The sequence below is a fragment of the Nannizzia gypsea genome, genomic scaffold (assembly GCF_000150975.2).
Source record: "Nannizzia gypsea CBS 118893 supercont1.4 genomic scaffold, whole genome shotgun sequence".
NCBI lineage: Eukaryota > Fungi > Ascomycota > Eurotiomycetes > Onygenales > Arthrodermataceae > Nannizzia > Nannizzia gypsea.
In genome coordinates, this window is record NW_003345198.1 from 837,134 (window position 1) to 861,352 (window position 24,219).

Sequence of the window (24,219 nt, forward strand, 5' to 3'; positions counted from 1 at the left end):
TAGCAGCCTTAACGATTGGCGAAGTTTCAATAATCCCAGTGCACGCATATCTAAGGCCTAACCTTGAGTTAGTTACCCTGTCAAGGCATCTCACTGTGACGAGTTTCCCCCTGGCTCCAGGCCGTCTATGTGACGAGACCCAGTCACCCCAACACGAGGAAACGCTAAGGTCTCCTTCACAGCCTTTCACCCCGAGCCATGGCGTGTATGGCCTGTCTGATCCTGAGAAAGAAATATATATCTTGAGTCTGCTCCCCACCGTAACGGCTCTCAGTTGCGCCAATTTCCATCAAGCCAGTCACTTTCGGTCCCAGATCATTCACACCTCTATACCAAATCCCATCCACCCCTCGTAGCCATGCCTACCTGCCCTGACGGTTTGCCCTATCACGCTTCGACTGGCGGAGCCGCTGTTGTGGGTGACGGCAAGTCCACCATCACCTATTACCCAATGGGGGCCAAGGTTAGCCACCTTGCATCACATACCACCTGCAGTATCTACCTTCCTATCACAAACCCACCGAGCAAGACCGCCAAATTGATGAGGGTCCAAGTCGAGTGTGAAGGAGAACATGGTGGCAAGATCACCGAGGCCTGCATTTTTTTCGGCCACCACCATGTCCTCACCACGAATATGAACGTCCATTCGGACTTCGAAATATTTCCTGGAGTAGGGGCCCGCCTCCCCAACTCACAGCCATTCGGTACCAACGTCACGTTCAAGCTCAGCTTGCCCAATCACAACTCGTTTGTCAATATAATGTCTATGGCTCTGGGATTCGGCGACGAGCACCACCCAGACTATAGTCAGCATATCCCGAGCGAAACACAGGTGGTGGTCTCCGAATAGCTCATCGGTTAACCGGCAGCGGCCAGTCCCTCGGCCTCAACATCTAGATCTTTTTACCGTATACTTCTTCGTATTCCTCTTGCGGGTACTAAAATAGGTCAACTCTTGCTTCTCTTGATCAGCTTTCTACCTCCCCCCCCAATCTAACATTCCCTTTATATATGTATATTTCCTTCGGCTATATTCACGCTCATTCATGTGAAAGGCGGTTCCTCTTTGCTGTACCAATTCTGATACCCGTGTATGGATAGCTGTCGTGATGGTTTCTTAGCGCTGTTCGAGCAGCACAGCAGACTGCAACCAGGGAGACAGGACTTCCTTATATCCACCCCCAAAGCAAAGGTAGAAGAATGCCGGACAAATTCACAACTTTAAGCCTACTAAGGATAGAAACCAGGACAGAACCAATATTTTTCTATTACCCCATGTAAGACTTAGTTCAATAAAACATAGGGATCGGGGTAGTTATGGCCAATCTTTTCAGGAATACGGGTTGGCCTGATGGAGTGGAAAGCTAGTCAAATTGACCATAGCCCACGAGAGTTAATAATAAAAGAGGACGAACGGCTGAAGCTCCACGTGACGTCAGCGCTTCCAGTAAGGTTTCAAGATTTCTATTTAGGGTTAGTCTTTGTTATTAAGCTTTTAATATTTCAACGCGCGGCGGTTAAGTTCCACCCGGCGCGTAGGCCGACTGGTGAAACTTTCACGCGAACCTATTGGTTCGCATTTGCCCTGAAGCCCCACGTTAAGCGCCGAACTCACTTGAGCCCCAGCTGCTATTCCGCTAAGGGTAATGACTCTAATTAGATACATAACGTTATCCTACAAATTAGTAGCTAGTATTGGGCGTATAAAGTTCCTTGATAGAGGATTTTGCTGTCACACTAGCGTGGTTTAGCAAGGAAGTTTTCTTTGGAAAAGACTTCCGATTGTGGTAAAAAGCAGTAATCTTATTTAAGACTTCAAACAATTGCAGCTCCAACATCTCCTTGGGTACCTTGAACTGCCTAAGACAGAGATACCTTCAATCGTGCATTAATGACGGCCATGGTATTTAGACCGCATTTACGTCTGTCTTTACCTGGATCGAGATACGCTACACGCAATCACCCCCGCCCATTCGGGCGTTCATCCATTAGCTGTCGAATGATGTCTTCGCATTTGCGGACTCTGCTTTCCTTCCCTTCATCTGGCTTTGAATTGGTTGACACGGCGAGAAAGATAGAGGAGGAGACTCCAACATACGAAGCAGAGAAATATCATCCTGTTCGGTTAGGACAAGTATTTCAAGACAGATATCAAGTTGTTGGAAAAGTTGGATTCGGGGGTTCCTCGACTGTCTGGCTTGCCCGTGATTTCTAGTACGTGCGACTACAATAGCTATTAGTTATTAACTATTCATTTCCATCTTTATTGTGGAGCCGTATATTTACTTTGTTTAACGCGTGGATAGGGATGCCCGACACGTTATACTTGTGTTTCCTCGGAGCGAAGCCATGAAGTCAAAATTTATGAGCATAGAAAAGCCTCAAATTATAAAGATGATCATGTTGGAAAGGCCTTTTGCCGCAAGCACTACGACTCCTTTACGGTCGATAGTCCCTCCGGCTCACATGATTGCCTAGTTCAGGAGCCATTGGGCTTGAGCCTGGATCGAGTGCTTGACACGAGGCCCACCAATACTTTCGACCTAGAACTGCTTAAACCCCCTCTAAGTCAGATTTTATTAGGCCTGGATTATCTGCACCGCCTTGATATTATACACACTGGTACGTCGCATACGGGACAACAGTCTACTATTCAGCTGGCTGACGGTTGAAAATATAGATCTGCAGGTCAAAAATTTGCTACTCGGAATTAACGATCCGTCGGTTTTTTCTGTCTTTGAAAAGGCTGAGACCGAATATCAGCCGTGCCCTCGTAAGGCCCTAGATGATCGGACGATCTATGTGAGTATGCGGGTTCCCTTTTCGCATAGGTTGCCAATTATCACCGATTTTGGCGAAGTTCGGCTTCAAGAAGAGGCCCGCGTTGGCGAGGACATCATGCCAGATGTATAAAGGGCTCCTGAAATAGTTCTTCGAAACGAGTGGGATATCTGGGTGGATATCTGGAGTGTTGCTATGGTGGTAAGTCAGAATAGCAAAGTATACCGTTTCCTTTTCCAGGTGAAATTGACAAAGCAACATTCTTGACAGTCTTGGGATATGGTTAAAGACCGCACCTTCTTCAAGGCTAGAAATGAAGAGGGACTGTTGGACGATAGGCTTCATCTTGCGGAGATGGTTGCAATCATGGGCCCACCGCCAAAGGAATTCCTGGAACGCAGTCAAACCAGCCTCATGTATTGGAACGAGCACGGTAAGCAACTCATCATTCCTCATCATATCTCATATTAACACAATTGCAGGCCAATGGAGAGGCCTCACGCCGATTCCTGATATCTCCCTTGAGAGTCTAGCTCCAGGTATAGAAGGCGAAGATGTTCCGGGTTTTCTTAGTTTCCTACGTCGAATCTTGCGCTGGCTGCCGGAAGAACGGCCAACTGCGGGAGAGCTCGTCTTAGATCCTTGGCTGATGAAGGGCCTGGGGAAGTTCGGACAGCGAAACTAGACATAATCCTCTCTTCCTCTCTTCGTGTATTCTAGTGAAATTGACCATCGCATATTTTCCATCTCTTGGTATTTATAGTCAAGGCTGATGACGCTAACCCGACCTGGTGGCGCTAAACCATGTTGGGAACCAGGCCAAAAAAAAAGTTGAAGCCGAAGGTCGAAAGTCGAGCAACCAAAACATCATCAACAGCAAGCGATCAAACGGCTGCGATACTCATATAAACCATCATGGACTCGTACGTTACCTCAAGAGTACCTCGTTCTGCCTTTGTGGAAGAATTTAAGCCCAGTGTACTGACAATTGCTGTATTTGCTATGAAACAGCCTCACCCCAAATGAGCAGCAGATGCTCGCCAAACGCATGGAGCAGAAGCAGATGAAGGAGGTCATGAACGTAAGTTGAAGATTGATTTCTATATTCATCGCCGCCTCTATCTCTTTTGGTTGAGGTCTCGATAATTCAATGGCAAAGGCTGATCTCACCCGGCATTCAGGCATACTCAAACGTCGTTCAACGCTGCTTCGAGGACTGCATCTTTGATTTCACAACCAAATCGTTGACCCCGAGAGAAGTCGGCTGCACCAACCGCTGCTTTGACAAGTTCGTCAAGGCATCCGAGCGAGTGACCCTTCGTTTCCAGGAGCAGAATGCCGCCATGGCCCAGTCTGGCAAGCTTCCTGGCAGCAGCTAAACGAATTGAAACGATTCCTCCTCTTGCTTCCCACAACTTTCTTCAGTTATTCTTTCCTTTTCGGTCATAACAGTGCCGGTTTCTTCGCGCATGTTGATGGAAATGGATCTCGGTGTCGTCGTCTATAATCGTGGCTTGAAAGCGATTACCTCCTCTGAAATCGAATACTTAATGTCGAATCACTTTTGATACAGAAGTCTATGGTCACCGATCTCTTGCGGCTGTTGTCAATACGATGGTTCCAGTCTCTTGGTTATATTGGATGTTGGGTATAGGAGAAGGTTTTGGTGGATGTTACTATATACTCTCTTCATGTTTCTTGCTATTGTTTGTTATGACTGATTCGAGCTGTCTGGAAAGGCGACAACGGCTCGTTTCCTGTACAATATTGCATATCCTTCAATCTTCTACAATGATATACCAGGACGGCATTCACGGCGTTTATCCTACCTCTCTACCGGCCCCGTTCCCTTACAAGTATGCCCAACTTCTCTTAACTCCAGAACAAAACCGGGTGGCCCTATTCGACAATGCCGTGTCCATTAGTTACTGTTGGACAAGCTGTGGCATCTACCAAATTCTGGCGGCCGAATTGTTTCCCCAGCTTCCGCCCCGATTGGAGGCGAAAAGATATGAGGCGAAACCCCCCACTCGCTTCAGGCTTGCCCCTCATATAAACAAACATCCAAAGCCGAAGAACAAGCAACTCTTCACTAACCATTCAGCTGTCCGGCCAGCAGTCTGTCGTTTTTATTACTGAATATCAGCTCTAGGCAGGTTTCATAGGTGAGTTCTAGCTCCTGCTCCTGAGCGCAATGCAGAGTATCCTGCGTGCTGGGCCTCCGGGAAACTCCGGCAATTCCCCATCTGCCTAAGTTGCCGGCAACCACACACTAGAGATATAAATATACTGATGTTTGCATCAGAAAGGACGCATTGGATAAAATGGCAAGCACTGTTGGAAAGGTAAGTCTAATATCCCCGTCCTATTCTACCTGGACGTCGATGGAGGCTTAGGACTGATTCCTGGTAACTATATAGACCATTAAATGTCAAGTAAGCCGCACGACCGAACTCCTAATACAATGATCGAAGTGCAAGTGGATGTTATGGGGAGATACGCAAATATTGGAGCTTGTGGTGCCCAAAAATAAGATTGATTACGAGAATGTCCCGCTAAAACAACCTTGGGGAAATAGGCCGCCGTCGCCTGGGAGGCTGGGAAGGAGTTGACCATCGAAGAGATTGAGGTGGACCCTCCAAAGGCGCACGAAGTTCGAATTGAAATTCATTATACCGGAGTTTGCCATACTGGTGCGTCTTCCTAAGGCTGAATGACCAAAGTTATTTCAGCTTTGGGGCGTTGATAAAGGATCAGGTGAGCTGACAGCATATTCAAGATGCGTACACCCTGTCTGGAAAAGACCCAGAAGGTGCATTCCCTATTGTCCTTGGCCATGAGGGTGCCGGTATTGTTGAGTCCGTTGGAGAGGGCGTCACATCCGTGAAACCTGGTGATAGGGTTGTCGCGCTATAGTACGGTACCCTTCCGTCAAATACCACAATTCTACACAGAGGGTTAAAAAGCTGACCATATACCCCCATGATACAGCACGCCCGAATGCAGAGAGTGCAAGTTCTGCAAATCAGGTAAGACGAATCTCTGCGGAAAGATCAGAGCCACTCAAGGCCGTGGCGTCATGCCAGACGGCACCACCCGCTTCAGAGCCCGCGGAAAGGACCTGCTGCATTTCATGGGAACATCTACTTTTTCTCAGTACACCGTGGTGGCCGATATATCAGTTGTTGCTATCACGGATAAGATTGGACTAGATAGAGCCTGTCTTCTGGGATGTGGTATTACTACTGGATATGGAGCAGCAACAGTCACTGCTAAGGTTGAAGAAGGCTCCAACATTGCTGTGTTCGGTGCCGGATGTGTTGGTCTCTCCGTTATTCAGGGAGCCGTCCATAACAAAGCCAGTAGAATTATTGCTGTCGATGTGAACGACAACAAGGAGGAGTGGGCACGCAAATTCGGTGCTACGGACTTCGTCAATCCGTCTAAACTCGGCGGAAAATCAATCCAGGAATACCTGATTGAAACTACTGATGGCGGATGTGACTATACTTTTGACTGCACCGGCAATGTTGGTGTTATGCGAGCCGCCCTCGAGGCATGCCACAAGGGATGGGGAGAGAGCATCATCATTGGAGTCGCAGCCGCTGGGCAGGAGATCTCTACCCGACGTGAGTTATCTCTTTGATTATAATTAGACAGTACGATGTTATCATACTGACACGCGTTCTAAATAGCATTCCAACTCGTTACTGGCCGTGTATGGAAAGGGTGTGCCTTTGGAGGAATCAAAGGGCGCACTCAGCTTCCAGACCTCGTTGACGATTACCTCAATGGCAAGCTGAAGGTGGATGAGTTCATCACGCACCGTGAAACTCTTCCCAAGATCAACACTGCCTTCGAGGAGATGAAGGCCGGCGACTGTATCCGCTGTGTCGTCGATATGACCAAGTGATATATACATATATCTCTACATTAACAATCGTCCCTGGTTGGTTTAATAATTATACAATTAGCAGCGGTTTTAATATCACATCAACCTGAGTACGGCATCAGCTACTCGTAAGCCAACTATAATTTGCGTAATCCACCCCCAGTAGGGACTTATACCGATATACGAAATACCACATGCTGCTTATGCAGTTAAAGGGTCCAATTAGCTATACGCATATTCCCTGTCGATGGCGTACAACCCACTCTGCCACTGATCATTACCCCTCGGCCTCCCTTGGTCTATAAAAGCCACCAGTTCCTAGCATTGCCCGGTTGAACAGTTTTTATTAACACATACCGGCATCTCGAAAAATCAGAGAGCCTCAGTTTGACCATTTCTTCAACTACCAATTTACAATGTCAAGCATGGATAAAGAGCCAGAGGCCTGGGAGGAGAGAGCAGCGATTAAACGAGCCGTGAATCTAGCAAAGATCGCAGAGGAATGGCGTCTCACTGAAGAGCAGATCATGGATGCAAAGGACCAGAGGCAGCTTGCCGGTGCTTATTTTCAGAGGTTTCTTACCGAAGAAGAGAGGAAGATTACCAGTGAAGAGAGCACCGAGATTGTGAGAAAAGTCAAGAGCAAGGAGTACTCGGCCCTTCAAGTCACTAAAGCGTACTGCAAAGCTGCGGCGGTTGCACACCAGATAGTGAGTAGTTGCCGGGATAAAACACTCTCCCTTGCTTAATACTGATACTGGATAGACCTCATGTCTCCATGAATTGTTCTTTGACCAAGCACTTGAGAGAGCAAAGTACCTGGATGATTATGTAGAAAAGCACGGGAAGACTATGGGACCACTACATGGTCTGCCCGTCAGTCTCAAGGACCAATTCCATGTAAAAGGAAATGATACCACTATGGGTTATGTTGGCTGGATTGATTCGTTCGAGGGGGACAAGCGCTCTGATAAAGTGCATAATTTCGATAGCCCCATTGTAACCGACCTTCTCTCGCTTGGAGCTGTTCTATATTGCAAGGTATGTATAGACGCGCCCGTCTATTTTCATGTATGCTAACATATGCTTTCATTCAGACAAGTGTTCCGCAATCGCTGCTAGTATGCCTTCGGCTGCTCAATACTGTTGAAAGGCATATCTGACTGTGCCTCTGTGTAGATCGGAGAAACTGAGAACCATATCATCGGCCGTGTTCTAAACCCATGGAACAACAAGCTATCATGCGGTGGTTCATCGGGAGGTATGTTCACACGGTCTTCAAATCAATTTCCACAGGCTAAACCAAACTTCGAATAGGAGAGGGAGTGATGCTTGCACTTGGAGCTAGCTCTGCTGGGCTTGGAACTGACGTTGGTATGCAGTAGAAGCATCTTATCCGATCCCTGCTATAACTTCTTGGTAAACTGATAATCACTGGTATAGGCGGATCTGTTCGAGTGCCTGCTGGGTTTTGCGGTGTCTATGGGCTGAAGCCCACTCATGACCGTCTGCCATACAGAGATGTGGCTAACACTGTACGTGTGTTCCCGAGGATATTCAATTGGGACCATAATATCCATTGGTTGACAATCTTGATGACTAGAACCCCGGGCAAACCACATACTCCTCCTCCATCGGGATTCTATCAACTTCCCCTGATTCCATCCAGTTGATGATGAAATCCATGCTCTCCACCCAACCCTGGCTCAGGGACCCAGCCGTTTTCAGTGTCCCTTGGAGGGACGACATCGCAAAAGAAACTCTTGCTAGGGCTGCTCCAAATGGTTCTGCAAAGAGTGACAAAAAAGCACTCAAGTTTGGTATCCTCTATACGGACGATATAGTAACTCCCCACCCGCCCGTCGCAAGAGGCCTTCATGTCATCGAAGATGCAATCAAAAAAGCCGGACATAAGGTCATCCCTTGGAATCCACCAGCCCATAGCACTGCAATTAAGATCCATGTACGTTCTCCCCATTCGCATTTGGCTAGCGTTTTCACTGACGCGTGGCATAATAGCTGGCGTTCATGTCAGCAGATGGCGGCAACGACGTCAAGAAGCAGCTCAGCTTGTCTGGCGAACCGCCTATCCCACAGATCAAACCCATTATCGAGGGCAAAGAGCCATTGCCGCTTTTGGAATACCAGGATCTGAATCTCCAGGGAATTGAGTTCACTGAAGCGTACGCTGATTATTGGAACTCGACTGCACAGGATGACGGTAAGTGATACACCCGTTTATCATTCACTGATTCGCTCAATCTGGTATACTTACCTGGCATAAATTTCCCACTTATAGGGCAAGTTGTTGATGCTATCATTGTTCCATTGGCACCATGGGCGGCCGTTATTCCAACCAAATATTACCATACAGGTATGATCCCGCATCTAATATTCACATGGCACAATGCTGAATTTCTTTTATCTTCAGCGTACACTGAGGTCTTCAACCTCCTGGACTACAGCGTTTCCGTAGTGCCTGTCACTAAGGCGGATAAAAATATTGATAAGGCAGACCCCAACTATAAACCTATTAGTGAACTCGACAAAACGAACTGGGATCTATGTATGGAATCTCATCAACTCACAAGTTCAACTACATGATTCCACGTTGCTAACTATTGTCTGGTTAGATGACCCTGAACTGTTCGATAAGACCCCTGTCGGTATGCAACTTATTGGCCGAAAGCATGAAGAAGAGAAAATTTGGGCTATTGCGAAGGTCGTTGATAGCATCTTAAAGCAAGCAAAGAGCAGTTGAAGCATTTGAGATTCTTTTCAGTAGGATTTACTCCTGATTTTTTAGCAGCGATTCATGAAATATGTTTAACATAACCTCCTAGAATTCGTTCTAGCGTACCTTAATTTTATGAATATTAGCAATTAATTATATGTTTGTGTGAGGTGTTACATATACAAGAAGTCACAACAACAAACCTGGGAAGGAAAGTTCTCATTGCAGCAAAAACACTTAGTTATATATCTTTCTTTTCTGGCGTTGGTTCTTCTGATTCCTCTTCGCTAAATTGTATCCTCTTCCCATAGAGAAAGGGAAGCCTTCCAGCCCAGCAGCCGAGCACGTATCCGACACAAGCTCCAGTGATTATTGTAATTGGGTAGACTTGCCATGGTCGATCCCTAACCGAGTATGTATTAGTATTCATTTTTATATTTGCATATATCAGCGTAGAAAGTTCACTAGGAGCGTGTCCTTACCAGTCTAAGGGGATAGGTACGGCACCTAGCCATGCACCCAATGCCATACCGACAGTCCCTCCCCATACGGTATCAACTGCCTTAGATATACTCCATATCTCTCGCCAAACAGACACGTCTGTTCCGTGGACGTACACTAGCCCAGTTCCGGCAAGAATTGACATGTGAGCAGCACATAGAGCAGTATGTGGTAAATGGGTTGTAAAGGGAGCGCCGAACAAGACAAGAAGAATAGCTAGGGCCGGGGTTCCCAGGACCAACGGAAGGCTCAGGGAAAGAATCGCGGGCTGCACAGATATAATTAGCAAGTAGTTTCAGTAATCCTAAACGCGCTGGGTTTCAAGTGAATGGTGTAATGTGATAGCTTACAACTACTTTAGCACCAATTGAAGACTCTGCGTCCTTCCGCTTGGTCCCTGTTCCTATCTTCCCACTGGAACGTGCTTTATTTGAGCTCCCAAGAGCCGTGCCCGCAGCAGGTAAACATATAATCACGTATATTATCTGCAGCACCGCAAAAACTGGCAGGAGGGTAGACAGTGTAGTCACTGGATCGGAAACCAGAGCCTTGAATCGGAGAGCAAATATGGATCCTATGAGAGTCGGGTGAAGATGCGAGTATGCCTGCGCAGTTGGGTTGGAGAGTATGCGGATAGGGGGGTAGGATTGGACATGGGCTTTGGCTTCGGTCTGCGAAGCTGGCCCTGCGGCCGCGACGGGAGTAATCTGGGAACTCATGGGATGGGAGATATGCCGTATAATCGAGGCATTTGATATATCGTAGAGCGAGCTGGTTGTCGTTGGAACGTTTGACGGTTGCGATTTGATATTCAACAGAAAGTCGAGGTAGCTGGATGTTTGCATTGTTTGCATTACCTTCGAGGATAACAAAACTTCCGTACAAACCAATGTACACCAAGGCGACAGCGTGACAGGCCGGCTGGATATTGAAGTTACGTATAACTAAGTGCCGAGCAGATATTCTTCAGGAAGGCGGTTCATAGTTCTACGGTCAAAAGAAGGTAAAGAATAAGAAACATTAAGAGCAAGAAATATATTAGCTTCACTACTACTTGAACCACGGAGCTAGCCTGGCATATCTAGGCATTCCAGCCAAAAAAAGAATGGAAATATAGACAGGTAGGTCTCAGACTTGCCCATAATTAGGAAATGATGTAGTCAAATAATCGAGAAATTCATGGGTGCAAATTGGTATTGGGTATCTGAAGCGAAAGTAACATAGAAAAACGAGCAGGTGGGATATAATACGGTAAACAAAAGAGAGAAGGTATATATGTGTGTGGGGTACATGTGAAAATTCATGGCTGTGCAAAGATGCAGAATAATAGTAATAAAAATAATGAGTAAGTTTGGGAAGATATTGACAATGGAAACTGTAAAGAAGGACAGGACAAGTTTGAATCATACACAAGTCGAGGATGGGGTATCATTGGGTCGTTACTATATCATCCCCGGAATATGATTGTTATGTGGTAGGGAATAGTCGTTGCGGGATCGGTGGTAGGTATTATACCGGCTTGAGTCAGAGTTATGCCGGTAGCTATTAATCGAGTTGCTGTCATTTTGAGATGACTCAATATTATGTGGAAGTTTCCATGGATTTGATGGTACCTGTCTTGGAGAATCATGAAGGTACGGGTTGGCTAGCACTTGTGAGTCGGGGCTTGAGGATCGCAAAAAGGTGCTTCCCTGCCCTGGCACCCATGGCTCTCCAGTTTGAAGGCGCCGAATCTCCTGTTGCATGGAAAGGATTTGGCTTTCCAGTAGCTTTCTGGCGCATTGTTCTCGTCGCATGAGAGTGGTCAGAGCACTGTATTGTTCCACGGATATCCCCTTGAAACCCGAATCAGAACGATGTGGTGACGGGGGGCGCCGTGACTGTGAGATGCATTCCAGTGAGTGGTTACACAGCGTAATTGGGCTGCTGCGTTGCATCGGTTCTATTTCAGCCGGGGATCCCTGAGGTGGAGTAATGCTAGGCGTGGATACGAATGAGTTGATGAACTGGCTGGAGTCGTTTATGGGTTCCATGGGTCTCCCTCGGACTGGGGAGCTCGTAGCCTTCTTCTTGGCCGTAGTTGCTTCAGTGTTGTTGTTTTGTAGTTTCGCAATTGCAAACTCCAAGTCCATCAGTTTGACTTCGAGAGTTGCTACTCGCTGTGCTAAACTGACTTCATTTTCAGTTTGCATGCTTTCCATCAGATTTTTGAAATCAAACCCTTCCTCGCCGTTTGGCTCGGAGTCTTCAGATTCATCTCCTTCGATAGGACAACCAATAGACTCTTCACTTAGATCCGCGTCTTTCTCTTCAGGGCTAGCGTGACTTGTGGCAGATGACACAGCGCCAGTATCGGGACGAGGTTCGGCAAAATCATTGAGGGTACTCTCCCTCCAAAACCTGATCTCATCACTTCTCCGTCGCCATTGGATTGGAGACATGCGATGGGATTTAGCAGTTTCTCTCAAACCGCAGGCACTTCGTGAGCGGCGTTTATAATGGGTATCGGCCTTCGAGGCCAGCGCATCAAGGCTTGCGATTGAGCTTTTCCTTTCAAATGTACCAACTGCATCAAGTTTTGAGGCAAGCTCAAGAGTGTCGTTGATAGAGAGCGCAACACTGGGTAGGGTGGCCCGTCTCCGATGGCCCCGTACATCTAAGAGTTCTGAGGACGATAACGCTTCGGGGGGCGAGCCTAAGCCGAAGATCGAATTTCTGGAACTTCTCTTAGGGCTATTTTTTAGGCTTGGGAGGGAAGAGGATCTGTGAAAGCGAGCAGGAGGTTGTACGGTCATGTCCTCTTCGTCATCAGGTAGGCTAGCGACCTCGGGCGACTGAGGGTAGATTTCAGGAATTTCTTGCGGTGACTTGAGGTCATCAAGCTCGTCTCGTGGTTTGCGACCAAAGATCTTCCGCATTACCGTTTTGAGGGTGCTCCCTCGTCGACGGTGCATGGTAGAGCTATGAGACGCATTGCTCGAAAGGGATTCCTGGTGAGCATGAGACACAGGCGCCCCTGGGGACGGGTGTGGGTGATATGTTGCTGGGCGTGAAGTCTCGGAAGGAGTGGACTGAATCGGTGTTTGCGGACACTGATGGGACTGGCGGGGTGAGCTCATATAAGAGGAATTAAAGGCCACGACGTTAGGCGTCACGGGCAGAAGGTTCGGGGTGACAGGAGGCTCGGCGTCATAGGCAGCTGGAAAGGGGTGTGGAAGAGGACCCGATATCTTCAATTCATGACGAGGGAACAGCGGTGACAGCTGTCCTCGATGTCCTTCTTTGCGTAGATGGTTTCGAACCGGCATTGTTGCGATCGAACTATGGCCAGTTCTAATGACGGGATCAACCGCTCACACAGACCGTAGATTTTGGCGCTACGCTGATAACGATGATGACAAAACTCTGTTCGCTATTGGAATGCGCGTCTAGTGCCATAAAAGTAGCGTAAATGGTTACCTTTTGTGGATGGGTATCATGATAGATTCTGATATAGGTAAGGTTGAAATGATCAGAAGACCTCTAAGTAAATAGTATCAAGTATTGCTTTCTTTTTGCCCAAAAGAAAACGATGGTCTTTTTTATTTCCTTCTGGGAGAATGAGCGTCAGGAGCAAAAGAAAGGAGTGGACTATCAAGCACTGCTTTCCGCACGAAATGGTGAACTCGACCAGCCAATCAAAGAAGTATGGTCATGCAATACGAATCGAAGGGTTAGGGAGGTGTCTGACGAGGCTGAAGGAGCTGCTGTTCTCAAGGTGACGAATAATGGTCTACCAGAAATGTTGTAAATGTTTGGAGGTCGGCGGTTGACGCTGGAGTGGGAAACACTCCGGCGGCTGGTGTGAGTGGTAAGCAGCGGAAATGAAAGCCCGAGAAAAGATGCAATATAACCATGCGGGGACTTGGGATCTTGACTCCCTCATCCAGATCGCCGCATAGTAGCTAGCGGCTATGTGGAAGAATAAAAAAAGGGGGGAAAGGAACGAAATAAAGGACTGACTTAAGCACGGCGTTAAAAAAAAAAAGGAGTGCAGGTTGAGGGCGAGGTCGACAAGAAAGAGAAGAAAACAAGATCAAAATGTATGTCAAAAGAAGAGGGAAAAATCGGACAAGGAAACAAGAGCAGGCAGGTAGGCAACCGGGTTGTTTGCCCCGGGCTGGCAAGGACAGGGAAGGATAGCTATTTTGGAGACTGGAGACAGCTGGACTGGGCCACTGGGAGAGGAGAAGCCAGGCCTGAAACTCCTTGGGAGCCCGGCTACAGTCAACTCCTGCGCAACCTGTGGCTTCCAGAACAAGCGGGGGCAGCCGTGCCCCATAAAGCGTGTCATTCCCTTAGCTAAGGATTATGCAAGGGACTAGGATAGTTTGGCCATCGTTGCATCTCCGAGCCAAACTGACCGAGTTGCCAATCCCGTACAATTCGTCCACGTTTCGCTGACTCCGTGCGCAAACTTACATCCAGCGATCCAGCGTGAGAGAAAGAAAGGAGTGCGTACCCGTATAACGGAGAGCATCTCTGTTCTGGCACCCGCATGTCCGTTTGCTTCTTTCTTTAAAATATATGTAGACGTCGCTATATGTATGCACATGCATATAAAGGAGCGCTAGAGCAGCGCAATACTGGGAGATCGCCTTGCGAGTGGCTTGACACCATTCAGGAGGGCGCACGAGTTCCTGGCAGCGATGCCCAACGAGCCAGCAGAAGCGGTGTGTTCGCGCAGGTGCATGCCGTGCCCAAGTATCGGCCCTCAAGAGGCGACTTTTCTGATTTTATTTTTCTGTTTGACTTTGCCTCAACTAGTTATGCTGCATGGAGGTTCTGTGCTCCAGTGTCTCAGCCACCCACCAGGCGAGATATCTCGCTACATATTTCATGCCATGGGCTCGCCGCCAGAGCAGCAGACAGCCAGAGACGAACAAGGAGGGAGGGAGGTCGGCCAGGCACCCTGCAAGCAGTCAGCGCTCCATCGTCTGCACACCAGAGAAACCGGCCGGTCTCCTTCTTCCCACCACGCGGGACGATTCTCCACCACCCAGTCGTCCCGGCGATATCTGCAGAGTGGGCAAACGCGTCTGAGTGGACAGCTCTCACAATCCTTGACCGTAGCTACGGAGCATAACACACTTAATATACTCCATGTATATACTTCAATACCTGGCTGTCAAATAATGCGTGAGAAGACGAGTTGCTGTCGTTTGTCGTTGATGATGAGAAGAAGAAACGAAAAAGGTCGACGTCGTCAAAAAAGCCGGCTCACGTGATTCCCCTTTTCGGCGACGGCTTTTTCGCGACTTCGACTTCGACTTCATCGACTTCACGATCAACTCCACAGCAAGGAGAATGATGCTAGTTGTGATGATTCAGGGATCGCAGCTAATAATAGTGCTCACTAACTCACTAAGCAAGCCGCTCCGTGAGGGTGAGTCAAGTTATCACCAGATCATATCCAAGCTCCACCCTTTCCAGGGCTTCAAAGCTCCCAGTATGACGCTAGCTGACTATCCAGGAAGCTGTGTGAGAACATCCTCGTATGGATTTGTTTCATCTCTTTCCTCACAGATCGGACCGTTATCCCCCATTCTCGCTTAGCTACATACGGAGACTTACTTGCAGGAGAGAAGGCCAGATATCCACGTCGAATATCCTCGTCCGAGAAAGTCCGGTCGATTCTATTCTCACCATTGTTTGGCAACAATACGAGCGACACCAGACACAATCACACCCACTCCTACGGAGTACGTGGCAGGAGTAACTTGAGTAACTTACATACTGCAGAAGTGTAGGCCATGTTTACTGTTCCACGGCAGATCTCAACAAACCTTTCGGATTACGCCTCGGGTACTCCGTGCCTGAGCAAGGTCAGGGCGATGAACGCTGGGTGCCATGGCTGGTTCTGAGCCTGCATTGGCCTGTTACACCTAAATCAATAACGGTGGCCGGCGCCATGGGTGAAGAGCTCAAGGATGGCACCTTACCCGTCCGCTAGACCTCAAACACAGAAACACAATTCTGCATATTAATGGGCGGATGTGTGACGTCCGTCCTAGCTATTGAAACACCGCCCGCGGCTGCAGAGATAAAAAAGAGCTCCATCATCCCATCACCCTATTCCAGTATGCACGGAAACCCTGGCAACAGTGATGTCATGTGGTTTTATCTATAAAATTAATCTATCTATAACTAACGGGTCGGCTACCCATACTATGGTCTTACTTTGGCCTCCCGTTATCTAGCGCGCATGAGCCATGTCGCCGTTGCGTCTTGGGCATTCTGGAGATCTCTTCAGCACATCTTCCCTCGTAAGGAATGGGATATATATACATATAGATGAGTTCCGCACTAACCTTCCCCATTAATAAACCCCGTCTATAAATGACGGTTCAATATCATACAGTGGGGTGGTTCTTTGGCAGCGACTGTCAAAGCATATACGTAGATTGGGCGTGTGGAGTTTAAATGGAGCCTGGGATGTTTGACCTTCATTAGACCGAAACACTAGAGGTGATATTCATAAGCCGGATATCGGGTGAGCATACCGGAGGCTAGTTTCTCATTTTAGCGTCGATTTGTTTACCCAGTTTATAGTTACGAAGATTGAACATCATCAATCTAGTTGGAGATCTGTGTGACTCTGCTGTCTACTTGTTCAGATGTTTATTTACGAGAAACCGTACTCTCGGCAATCGCAGTTGTGTACTCCGTACGGAGAAGTTACAGAATAGCTAATGTCATCATTCAGCCATGGTTGTTGGATCGCTATCTAGCTATGTGGTGAAGTAGCTATTGAATACGGGAGATACCCAAAACATCCACGGACAATATGACACTATTGGGAAAAATGATAGACGACTGTCGAACACTCAGCTAGCCATGTTCATTTTAACTGTGCCATCATTTTGCATACCGATTTATGCGTTACTTTCCAGTCCTCCCTCTGGCATTCCTTCGAGCAATACTCTGCTATTTTGCAGCCACTGCACCTGAGCAGCTTCGTTCCACTTCCAGGTTTCTTCCCACAATTTGAGCACAGCCTCTTCTTTAAGTCTAGCGGCTCTAATATCTGGGAAATATCTTCCTTGTTGTCCTCCTCATTGTCGTCCTTGTCCTGCACGCCAGACAAAACCCCTTTATCCACGAATGGGACCCAGTAACAAGGCGATATGGCGATGCGGGTGGCGTATTTCTTGATATTCTTCCACTCCGGAACTCCCTTGATTTCATAGCCGTTGGGGAATTTACCTTCGCCACATGAACAAAGTATCGGCTGTGCCCAATCAGTGGAAAGGGGTATTTTCCCGGTAGTCGTATACTTGCACGACGGCAAATGCTTCCAGGTACGGCACCGTTCGACAAAGGCAGGAAATACGTGTTTCCAAAGGCGGAACTCATCCTCAGGGACTCTGATTGTTACCAAGCCCCGTTCGGTGAAGGTACGGAGGCTTGAAGAAATCATCTGAACAAGATCTGTAGTAAGAGGAATCACCGCTCCGTCAAGTACCATACTTTGATTAGCAGCCTCCAGTCGTAAAGACGAGATGAGAACGATCACATTCACCCCTCTACCTGCCTCGTTGTGGAGACCAAAAACCATTTGGTTGCCTTGGCCGCTGACACCACTGACGCCTCCAAACAGAGAAACAAGTGAATCTTTGAAATTCATTCGCACATCTGAAGAAGAAATAATCGAACCTTTCAAGAGTTCATTTCTTTCCTTGTCTTCTGTGGCAGAGAACATATCACCTACAAGTAATTTAATCCAACTCAACTTTGAGGAATCTTTAAGCTCAAGCTTGGGCAATTTGTCAAGTGCGGTATAATCTAGATTTCTCAAAACCGGACCATTATCATAGAGGTCGACGGGGAAAATATTGTCGGGGTTTTGAGCAAGATCTCTGGTGGAAGCTATCGGCGCAATGAACTCAATATACGAGGACTTCCGGGCAATTCTCGTTTTGGTATTCACCGATAAAACGGGGAATGGAAGTTGGATTTTGGATTGGAAAGGCTTCCCTCCCAGCTGGATGCTTATTTTGTATGGAGAAATCTGCTTCACGAGGACTTCGGCCCCTTGCCGTAGAATATCCTGATACCTCGGCGAGGTGATCTCAAGGTGTGTTGTTAGTAGCACAGCCTTTGAACAGTTAGAATTAAGCTCCAAGTGAAATTTTAGCTCTATCCCTTCCATATCTTTGGGTGAATCTGAAGGAACGACGCTGCGGTTCGATTGGATTACTTCGGGGCGTTCTATCCTTTGGTGCTTCATATTCGGACGACAGCGGGTGATATACACGTCACTATCAGCCAATGTAGACTCATGGATGGTCAGATTCATTCCAAGTTCCCTCACCAATTGGATAGTGATGGGAGTTGATTTCAGTCCAAAGGAAATTTTACACAATAGGTCTGGCTGTAGTAGAATTACAGCTGTAGAGACCTTCACGGAAGCAAGGAGGGGGGCGGTCCCGTCCCATCCTCTCTCATCTGTGATGACTTCAAGCGCATACCCTTCCGTGTATTTCATCCCAGATGTCTGTATTTTCCCAAATCCTAGCTGCACATCTGCAAAAATGCTTTGTCCTGCTTGCGATTCCAGCATAATGTGGCATATTGGTGTGCCATACTTGTTCATAGGTGCATTTATAAACAATGAAAGCTTTTCGTGAGGAATGGCCAATGTGACTGATAGCAGTGGGGGAATATTAGCCCAATTCCTGAATAGGCTTTGTGGTAATCGAGAAATTGTGCCATCCAGATCAGGTTTGAGACTTGGCACCGTATACAGGTCCAAAAGATGCAGGTGTAGGTAAAACTCTTGAAGATAATGACGGCCCATAAACAAGCCAGAATCCCGACTTATTAAGTCGCAAAATTGGCTGATGAAAGTCTGCCAATTCACTATGTTCGATCCTCGTAAGCTCTGCAAAATAGAGCAGAGACTTGCTCTTGTATAGGCTTTAAAGTCATCAAGCAACCTTCCATCCTGCTGCAGTTTCAGGAGATTAAGTGGATTTTCGTCCTCAAACATGCAAAGGTACATAGAGTACATAAGACCAGAAAGTTGTTTTGGGTCATATGTGATAGAGTCCTCAACCACTCTGGTCCATCGCAGAACATAGCGAGCTTGAGCGGCGCTCTCGCGTATAAGTGCAAAAACTCTCTCCATAAAATGCGAGGATACACTCGCACCGGTCCAATATTGGTTCGGGGTAAGTTTGAACAAGGAGCCAATGGTTATCATATCCCCCGACAGAAGCGATTTCACGTATTCATCTGTATCTTTCCTCCGCGAAACTAATAGCTCCGTGGAAATAGTTGATGTGGGTTTTGCCTTCAACAAAGGGCCAGTTGCTGCTAGAATGTTTAATGCCCCAAGATGGTCTACTAAATTTGATGTATCAATGGCATCAAATAAACGAGGAGCTCCAGTTCCTTGTTCGGGGTATTCATATGGGTCCAGGACAAAGGGTTCAAACTGCCAGTTATCACAATATTCCTGTCGGGAAGTCATGCCATACTCTTGGCCTTGAAGTGTATTGCAAAACACTAAAGCATCAGCACACGCGAAGCGGAGTACCCACTTTGGGAATACTGCATGAAATGTGTTTACGTAGACACGGAACTGGGCGAACGCAGCCCTGATAATAGTGGGCGTGCCACCTAGGCTATCGGGGGTATAATCCAGAGGCGATCCTTTTACAATCGGCGAGTATGCGGTGGCTAGGTGGAATCCTAGCAGCGGCTGAGTGCCATAGTGAAGTACTAGCCTTTCACTCTGTGTCCCAATCATTGGATTCATATGTAGTGCCTTGGGAAAGGAGTCCGTGTTTGGTGCAATGACTCCTTCTCTCCAAAACTGGTCATAGAACTTATGGCTCTCATTGATATGGGTAATATCACAAGGTGCAGCGGAGCGGATCCCGGTCATCACTTTTGTAGAGCCTACAGTATGTTTCTGTAGATCTTTGGCCTTCTTTATCATCAGTTCGAGCTTTTTCTGTTGATCTTTGAAAGCCTGCTCATTTAAGGGATCTAAGGCATAAAATTCCCACATTCTCATAACACGGGAATACGTATCCTGCGTGCAGAATCGAAGTGTTTTGCCATATTTCCCATCATTCCAGTTCGAAATACTGTTGCTGATCTTGACAAGCTTTTTTGCTTGACTGCGCAATAGGTCGAGGGCTGTGTCATTAATCAAAACGTTATTGTAGATATTCCATATATCCTCAATATTCGTGTCGTTCGTGCTGTCAATGATGAGAGTGTATAGTAACATGTTGCGGGCTATTATAGGGTCAGCAGCAAGACAGTCAACAGGGAAAGCCTCGATGTATACCGATAATTTCTCCTTCCAAGTCACAGCAGGTAACGTCTATCTTTCGATTCCCTAGCCATATATTAGTAGCTAAGCTCAACATAGAATTTCGAGAAGCGCTCGCTGAGCTTACCTGAACCCAGATCTGCGTATGCTGTGAACAGCACATTGCGAACATCCCCGCATCCAAGGAGGAGTAGAGACACATCCTGATCCGGGGGAAGAGAGTGCGTAAGACACACCGCTGGGGTGTTCCCAGTAGCATAGAAGAATTTGGTAGTAAGAAGGCGAGATGGCACAGGCATTTTGCCTAATTAACTGCGTGATATTCAGATACTTTGCCTGGTAGATTGCGGCTGCGTCCGCGTTGAAACCCGTGATGGCTTGGACACAAGAAAAACCCTGCACCTTACTTCCGGCCATGTAGCTATGTATTTGAAAGTGGTTACCCAGGCAACGCTAGCTACCAAATTAACGACGTCAGGCCTTAGAAAATGAATCCCATAGGAGAATATTGTACGCCTGTGTTTTCTTGCTAGTAACTGGCGAGAGTCTTCATTAAATATGCAGGGGATATGCTGGGCTGGATAAACCCAACTGTCTCTTTCACATTTGCAGTATCGTTTGATAAATATTACAGTGACAGCGTCACTTTTGCTGCATTACACTTCTCCTCATCCTCCACTGCAGCTACATAGACTGCGTAGAAGGTCTCCCGCATGTTCTTGTCTAGAAATTGACTCCATCCAGCAATTTCGTTTTTGTAGGTCTCCAGCAAGAACTGTAGATCCAAAAGATCGGAGAGTTTTCTGTTTGAGAACCATGCGGTGAGTTTTGTCTCAACTTGCCATGTAATATGGATGACATTGACCCGGCTTCCTTGCGGCGTAGGGAATGCTGGGGTTATAGACTCGTAAGACTCCGCTTCGTCAAGCTTTGGTGTACCTAGTGCGCCTGTAGATAAGATGAAGGTTAGTATATAGTGCCGAATGCGAATGGCCGCAGTTTGGACACTTCTAACCTGAAAGAGTTATATTTGCACCAACAACCTGACCATCTTCTCCGATGTCAACGAAAAGCCTCTCTTGAACAGTGCCGGAGACGAGGTGAAACGACAGCAAAGCCCTGTTTTTAGGTTTAGCCATAGACTTACGGGCCGGCAGTAAGGTCATACCAATCATGCTGTTCTAGGATAGATCTTATCTCGGTCGTGTCCTTGGCCAGGACGAGAAGACTAAGGTCGTGCGTTTCCCGATATGATCCGCGAAGATTCAGTGCCCATCCCCCAAACCAAGCAGTCTTCGTACCGGTGAATGCCTGCTCAAGATAGGATGCAGCTTTGGCTAGTTGGCTTTGCTCCGCCTTTGCTGCGTTCCGCTCTAGATCCCTAAGATCATGAGGGGAGCTTTCGCCAAAGTATTTAGCTTTCTTGTGGGGGATGCCATTCGGTTTTTCATACATCTTGAAGCTCGATTTTAAAAGCTTCCCTAAGAATGATACCAGTCCCCTTCTAGGTATTCCTTTACGAGAAGCGTGCCGTGCGCCTCTGCGAGTAGTTCGTGTAAACTACGCGTCAATATGTAAGGTTTGCCTGTAATATGATACTTAGCAAGCGCTTCCACGAGCAACCTGACGTGTATGAATCCGTGGCAAGGATTTAAACCTTGCTCTTTGACCGTTGGCCGCTGAATGTAGATTTATATCCTTTTTCTTCACTAACAAAGTAGCTTAAATGAGCCTCAACCTGCAAAAGCTGTCTCACGTGACTATGACGACAAAATCCGACCAAGAAACGGAGCTTGAAACAAACAGCAAACGAAGTCGACGACAACTTCAACGGACGGCATGAATGATGTTAGAATAGCGCCTCTTTTCCAGTTCTTACTCACGGGTTTAGTTTGCTTGAACGTCGCGTAAAGAGATTCCGCCAGTTCAGCACCTGCGCGATGACCCTCCTTCAGTCCAGCCTCATCTGGATCGTGTATGCGGTTGTTGTCGCGATCTTGGTCGCGATAGCTTCGGTGTTTGTCTATATTTACCAAGCTCCGAGAGAACGATCGGGACTGGTATCGGCAGTATGCATTCTCACTGTATCAGCTTTGCTAGCTACCGTTTTACTCCTACCAGTGGACATTGCCTTGATATCATCTACCAACTCGCGCAAACTGGGCCAGCGGAAGGATTGGGCGACTCCGGATGCTGTCGACAGTATCGTGCGATCTCTCACGATCGTCTATTATTCTCTTTACTCGTTTGATACCATCCTCTGCTTGCTCGTCATTCCATTTACGTACTTCTGGTATGAGGAATATGATGAGCTTGCTGAACGGCAGGACTGGAGTGCCTTCGGAAAGAGATTCTGGGGTGCCTTTCGATACACGATTGCATTTCTTGTAGTGACAATCATCCTATTTCTGGTCGGGTTTTTCGTCCCGGCTGCTCGGAATAAAGCCGGAGCAGGGCTTGATCTTGACTATTTTAAACATCTGCTCACAGAGAATAGTACGTATTTGTGCGGAACTTCTTTCGTTGGTGACAAATAAAACTGACCTCTTCTTTGTAACTCTAGACGGCGAAAGAGCTTTGACATTTGCTCTGGGTTTGCTGACGGTAATTGGAATCGTTGTTTACGTTCTTTATACATCAACCGGCCTTGCGCTCTTCCCTGTATCGTTTATCAAAACAGCGCCCTCTGTCTCTAGCCCTTCTCTATACGCTACAACCGCTTCAAGGCTGGAGGAGAATGTTGAACGCCAACGTCAGCTCGAAGGCCGATGCGGAGGTAATCTCGATCATTTATCGTCAAAGGAGCGACGAGAGCTTGACTCGCTAGTTCGCGAGGAGCGCACTTTGAGACGTCGACAGCGCCTTGCAGAGTCTAATGCAGGCGACGGAAGAGGATTCCTAGTGAAAGCATGGCACAAAATAGGGGCCGTATTCCGTCCCATCAAGCTTCTCGGAGGGCTGCTCTTGCTCCTGCTTTCCATCATTATCTGGGTCTCGATGCTGCTTACAGGGATCGACAAGGCGACGAATTCTATTTGCAAACACAACTGCGGTTACATCCTAGCGAAGGTTAACGTGTTCAACCCTATTAATTGGGCCCTTCTTCAATCTGCGAAAGTCTTCCCCATCGACTACATACTCTTCACAGTGTTGGTGTTACACTTTTTCAGCAGCTCAGTTGTTGGAGTTGCAACCGTCGGGATTCGCTTCTTATGGGTTAGAATATTCGGTATACGGAAAGGGCATACCACTCCTCAAGCTTTGCTGCTTGCCACAGTGATGCTTGCTCTTATTATTTTAGCACTTAACTTCTCTATATCCATGATGGTGGCGCCTCAATATGCGACGTACGGTCCACAGACGTTCTGTGACATTCCATCCGAATCGGGGGAACACGGTATAACCTGCGAGCACCGGCCACAGGATGTCAAGCCCTGTTCTGAACTGACGAAAAATCACTCGGCCAAGGACGTGTGCACTCCGAGCGTTGTTAGCGTTTTCTTGAACCGAATCACGCTTAATTACCCATTCTTCGGCATGGTTAATTTCTGGGCCCAGTTTGCTTTCCTAGGTAAAGGCACTTTCTCAGTCTATTGAGTTACTGCTGCTAATTTTCATCATAGGTATTTCACTCATTGTCTTTATCACCACGCTCTTCCGGACTCCTCAACTTGATGAGCAACAGCTGGACGAGGACGCGGAGGAAGCCGAAGAAGAGGGCCTGCTTGCCTCTACAGGTAGGAGATTTGGTGCTACATGGGAAGATATCATGGGCCGGGCACCCAACCCACACCCTGCTGCTGCAGGTAGAGGTTCCCGCGATAATGCATATCATGATGACCACTAAGGCTTATGAGATTTTCGGACGAATGGTCTATAATGGTAGGTTGGAGGGTAGAGAAGGATGGAAAGGTGGAAATAGTTTGTTACATTATTACATACCAGACCCTGAGGGGCTTCTTTCATAACGAGGACATATTCATA

General features: G+C 47.4%; 12 protein-coding genes across 12 annotated transcripts; 8 read left to right on the plus strand and 4 right to left on the minus strand.

Moving 5' to 3' along the window:
* Window positions 1-358: 358 nt before the first annotated feature.
* Window positions 359-850, plus strand: MGYG_04954 (hypothetical protein; the record flags this gene model as incomplete). Its single annotated transcript, XM_003172316.1, has 1 exon — window positions 359-850. The coding sequence occupies one exon, from the start codon at window positions 359-361 to the stop codon at window positions 848-850; it is 492 nt and encodes a 163-aa protein (XP_003172364.1).
* A 1,152-nt stretch (window positions 851-2,002) lies between these two features.
* On the plus strand, window positions 2,003-3,466 carry MGYG_04955 (CMGC protein kinase; the record flags this gene model as incomplete). The annotated part of the gene is made up of 5 exons (XM_003172317.1): window positions 2,003-2,214; window positions 2,348-2,622; window positions 2,681-2,907; window positions 3,052-3,214; window positions 3,264-3,466. 5 exons carry the CDS (start codon window positions 2,003-2,005, stop codon window positions 3,464-3,466), a joined length of 1,080 nt encoding a protein of 359 aa, XP_003172365.1.
* Window positions 3,467-3,696: 230 nt separating this feature from the next.
* MGYG_04956 (hypothetical protein) lies at window positions 3,697-4,160 on the plus strand (the record flags this gene model as incomplete). Its single annotated transcript, XM_003172318.1, has 3 exons — window positions 3,697-3,704; window positions 3,793-3,862; window positions 3,963-4,160. 3 exons carry the CDS (start codon window positions 3,697-3,699, stop codon window positions 4,158-4,160), a joined length of 276 nt encoding a protein of 91 aa, XP_003172366.1.
* Window positions 4,161-5,105: 945 nt separating this feature from the next.
* MGYG_04957 (S-(hydroxymethyl)glutathione dehydrogenase) lies at window positions 5,106-6,694 on the plus strand (the record flags this gene model as incomplete). The annotated part of the gene is made up of 5 exons (XM_003172319.1): window positions 5,106-5,126; window positions 5,360-5,474; window positions 5,561-5,696; window positions 5,773-6,410; window positions 6,477-6,694. The coding sequence occupies 5 exons, from the start codon at window positions 5,106-5,108 to the stop codon at window positions 6,692-6,694; spliced, it is 1,128 nt and encodes a 375-aa protein (XP_003172367.1).
* Window positions 6,695-7,098: 404 nt separating this feature from the next.
* On the plus strand, window positions 7,099-9,434 carry MGYG_04958 (acetamidase; the record flags this gene model as incomplete). Its single annotated transcript, XM_003172320.1, has 11 exons — window positions 7,099-7,383; window positions 7,439-7,714; window positions 7,771-7,794; window positions 7,853-7,934; window positions 7,991-8,047; window positions 8,117-8,208; window positions 8,277-8,636; window positions 8,693-8,894; window positions 8,973-9,047; window positions 9,105-9,239; window positions 9,307-9,434. The coding sequence occupies 11 exons, from the start codon at window positions 7,099-7,101 to the stop codon at window positions 9,432-9,434; spliced, it is 1,716 nt and encodes a 571-aa protein (XP_003172368.1).
* Window positions 9,435-9,648: 214 nt separating this feature from the next.
* On the minus strand, window positions 9,649-10,753 carry MGYG_04959 (glycosylphosphatidylinositol anchor biosynthesis protein 11; the record flags this gene model as incomplete). Its single annotated transcript, XM_003172321.1, has 3 exons — window positions 9,649-9,811; window positions 9,890-10,176; window positions 10,259-10,753. 3 exons carry the CDS (start codon window positions 10,751-10,753, stop codon window positions 9,649-9,651), a joined length of 945 nt encoding a protein of 314 aa, XP_003172369.1.
* Window positions 10,754-11,350: 597 nt separating this feature from the next.
* On the minus strand, window positions 11,351-13,216 carry MGYG_04960 (hypothetical protein; the record flags this gene model as incomplete). The annotated part of the gene is made up of 1 exon (XM_003172322.1): window positions 11,351-13,216. The coding sequence occupies one exon, from the start codon at window positions 13,214-13,216 to the stop codon at window positions 11,351-11,353; it is 1,866 nt and encodes a 621-aa protein (XP_003172370.1).
* Window positions 13,217-13,479: 263 nt separating this feature from the next.
* MGYG_04961 (hypothetical protein) lies at window positions 13,480-14,253 on the plus strand (the record flags this gene model as incomplete). Its single annotated transcript, XM_003172323.1, has 2 exons — window positions 13,480-13,665; window positions 13,945-14,253. The coding sequence occupies 2 exons, from the start codon at window positions 13,480-13,482 to the stop codon at window positions 14,251-14,253; spliced, it is 495 nt and encodes a 164-aa protein (XP_003172371.1).
* A 343-nt stretch (window positions 14,254-14,596) lies between these two features.
* MGYG_04962 (hypothetical protein) lies at window positions 14,597-15,900 on the plus strand (the record flags this gene model as incomplete). Its single annotated transcript, XM_003172324.1, has 5 exons — window positions 14,597-14,620; window positions 14,715-14,972; window positions 15,321-15,442; window positions 15,528-15,649; window positions 15,698-15,900. 5 exons carry the CDS (start codon window positions 14,597-14,599, stop codon window positions 15,898-15,900), a joined length of 729 nt encoding a protein of 242 aa, XP_003172372.1.
* Window positions 15,901-16,788: 888 nt separating this feature from the next.
* Window positions 16,789-20,534, minus strand: MGYG_04963 (hypothetical protein; the record flags this gene model as incomplete). The annotated part of the gene is made up of 3 exons (XM_003172325.1): window positions 16,789-20,198; window positions 20,251-20,301; window positions 20,363-20,534. The coding sequence occupies 3 exons, from the start codon at window positions 20,532-20,534 to the stop codon at window positions 16,789-16,791; spliced, it is 3,633 nt and encodes a 1,210-aa protein (XP_003172373.1).
* Window positions 20,535-20,863: 329 nt separating this feature from the next.
* On the minus strand, window positions 20,864-21,690 carry MGYG_04964 (hypothetical protein; the record flags this gene model as incomplete). The annotated part of the gene is made up of 3 exons (XM_003172326.1): window positions 20,864-21,183; window positions 21,251-21,354; window positions 21,383-21,690. 3 exons carry the CDS (start codon window positions 21,688-21,690, stop codon window positions 20,864-20,866), a joined length of 732 nt encoding a protein of 243 aa, XP_003172374.1.
* Window positions 21,691-22,175: 485 nt separating this feature from the next.
* MGYG_04965 (hypothetical protein) lies at window positions 22,176-24,082 on the plus strand (the record flags this gene model as incomplete). Its single annotated transcript, XM_003172327.1, has 3 exons — window positions 22,176-22,731; window positions 22,799-23,806; window positions 23,859-24,082. 3 exons carry the CDS (start codon window positions 22,176-22,178, stop codon window positions 24,080-24,082), a joined length of 1,788 nt encoding a protein of 595 aa, XP_003172375.1.
* Window positions 24,083-24,219: the final 137 nt, after the last annotated feature.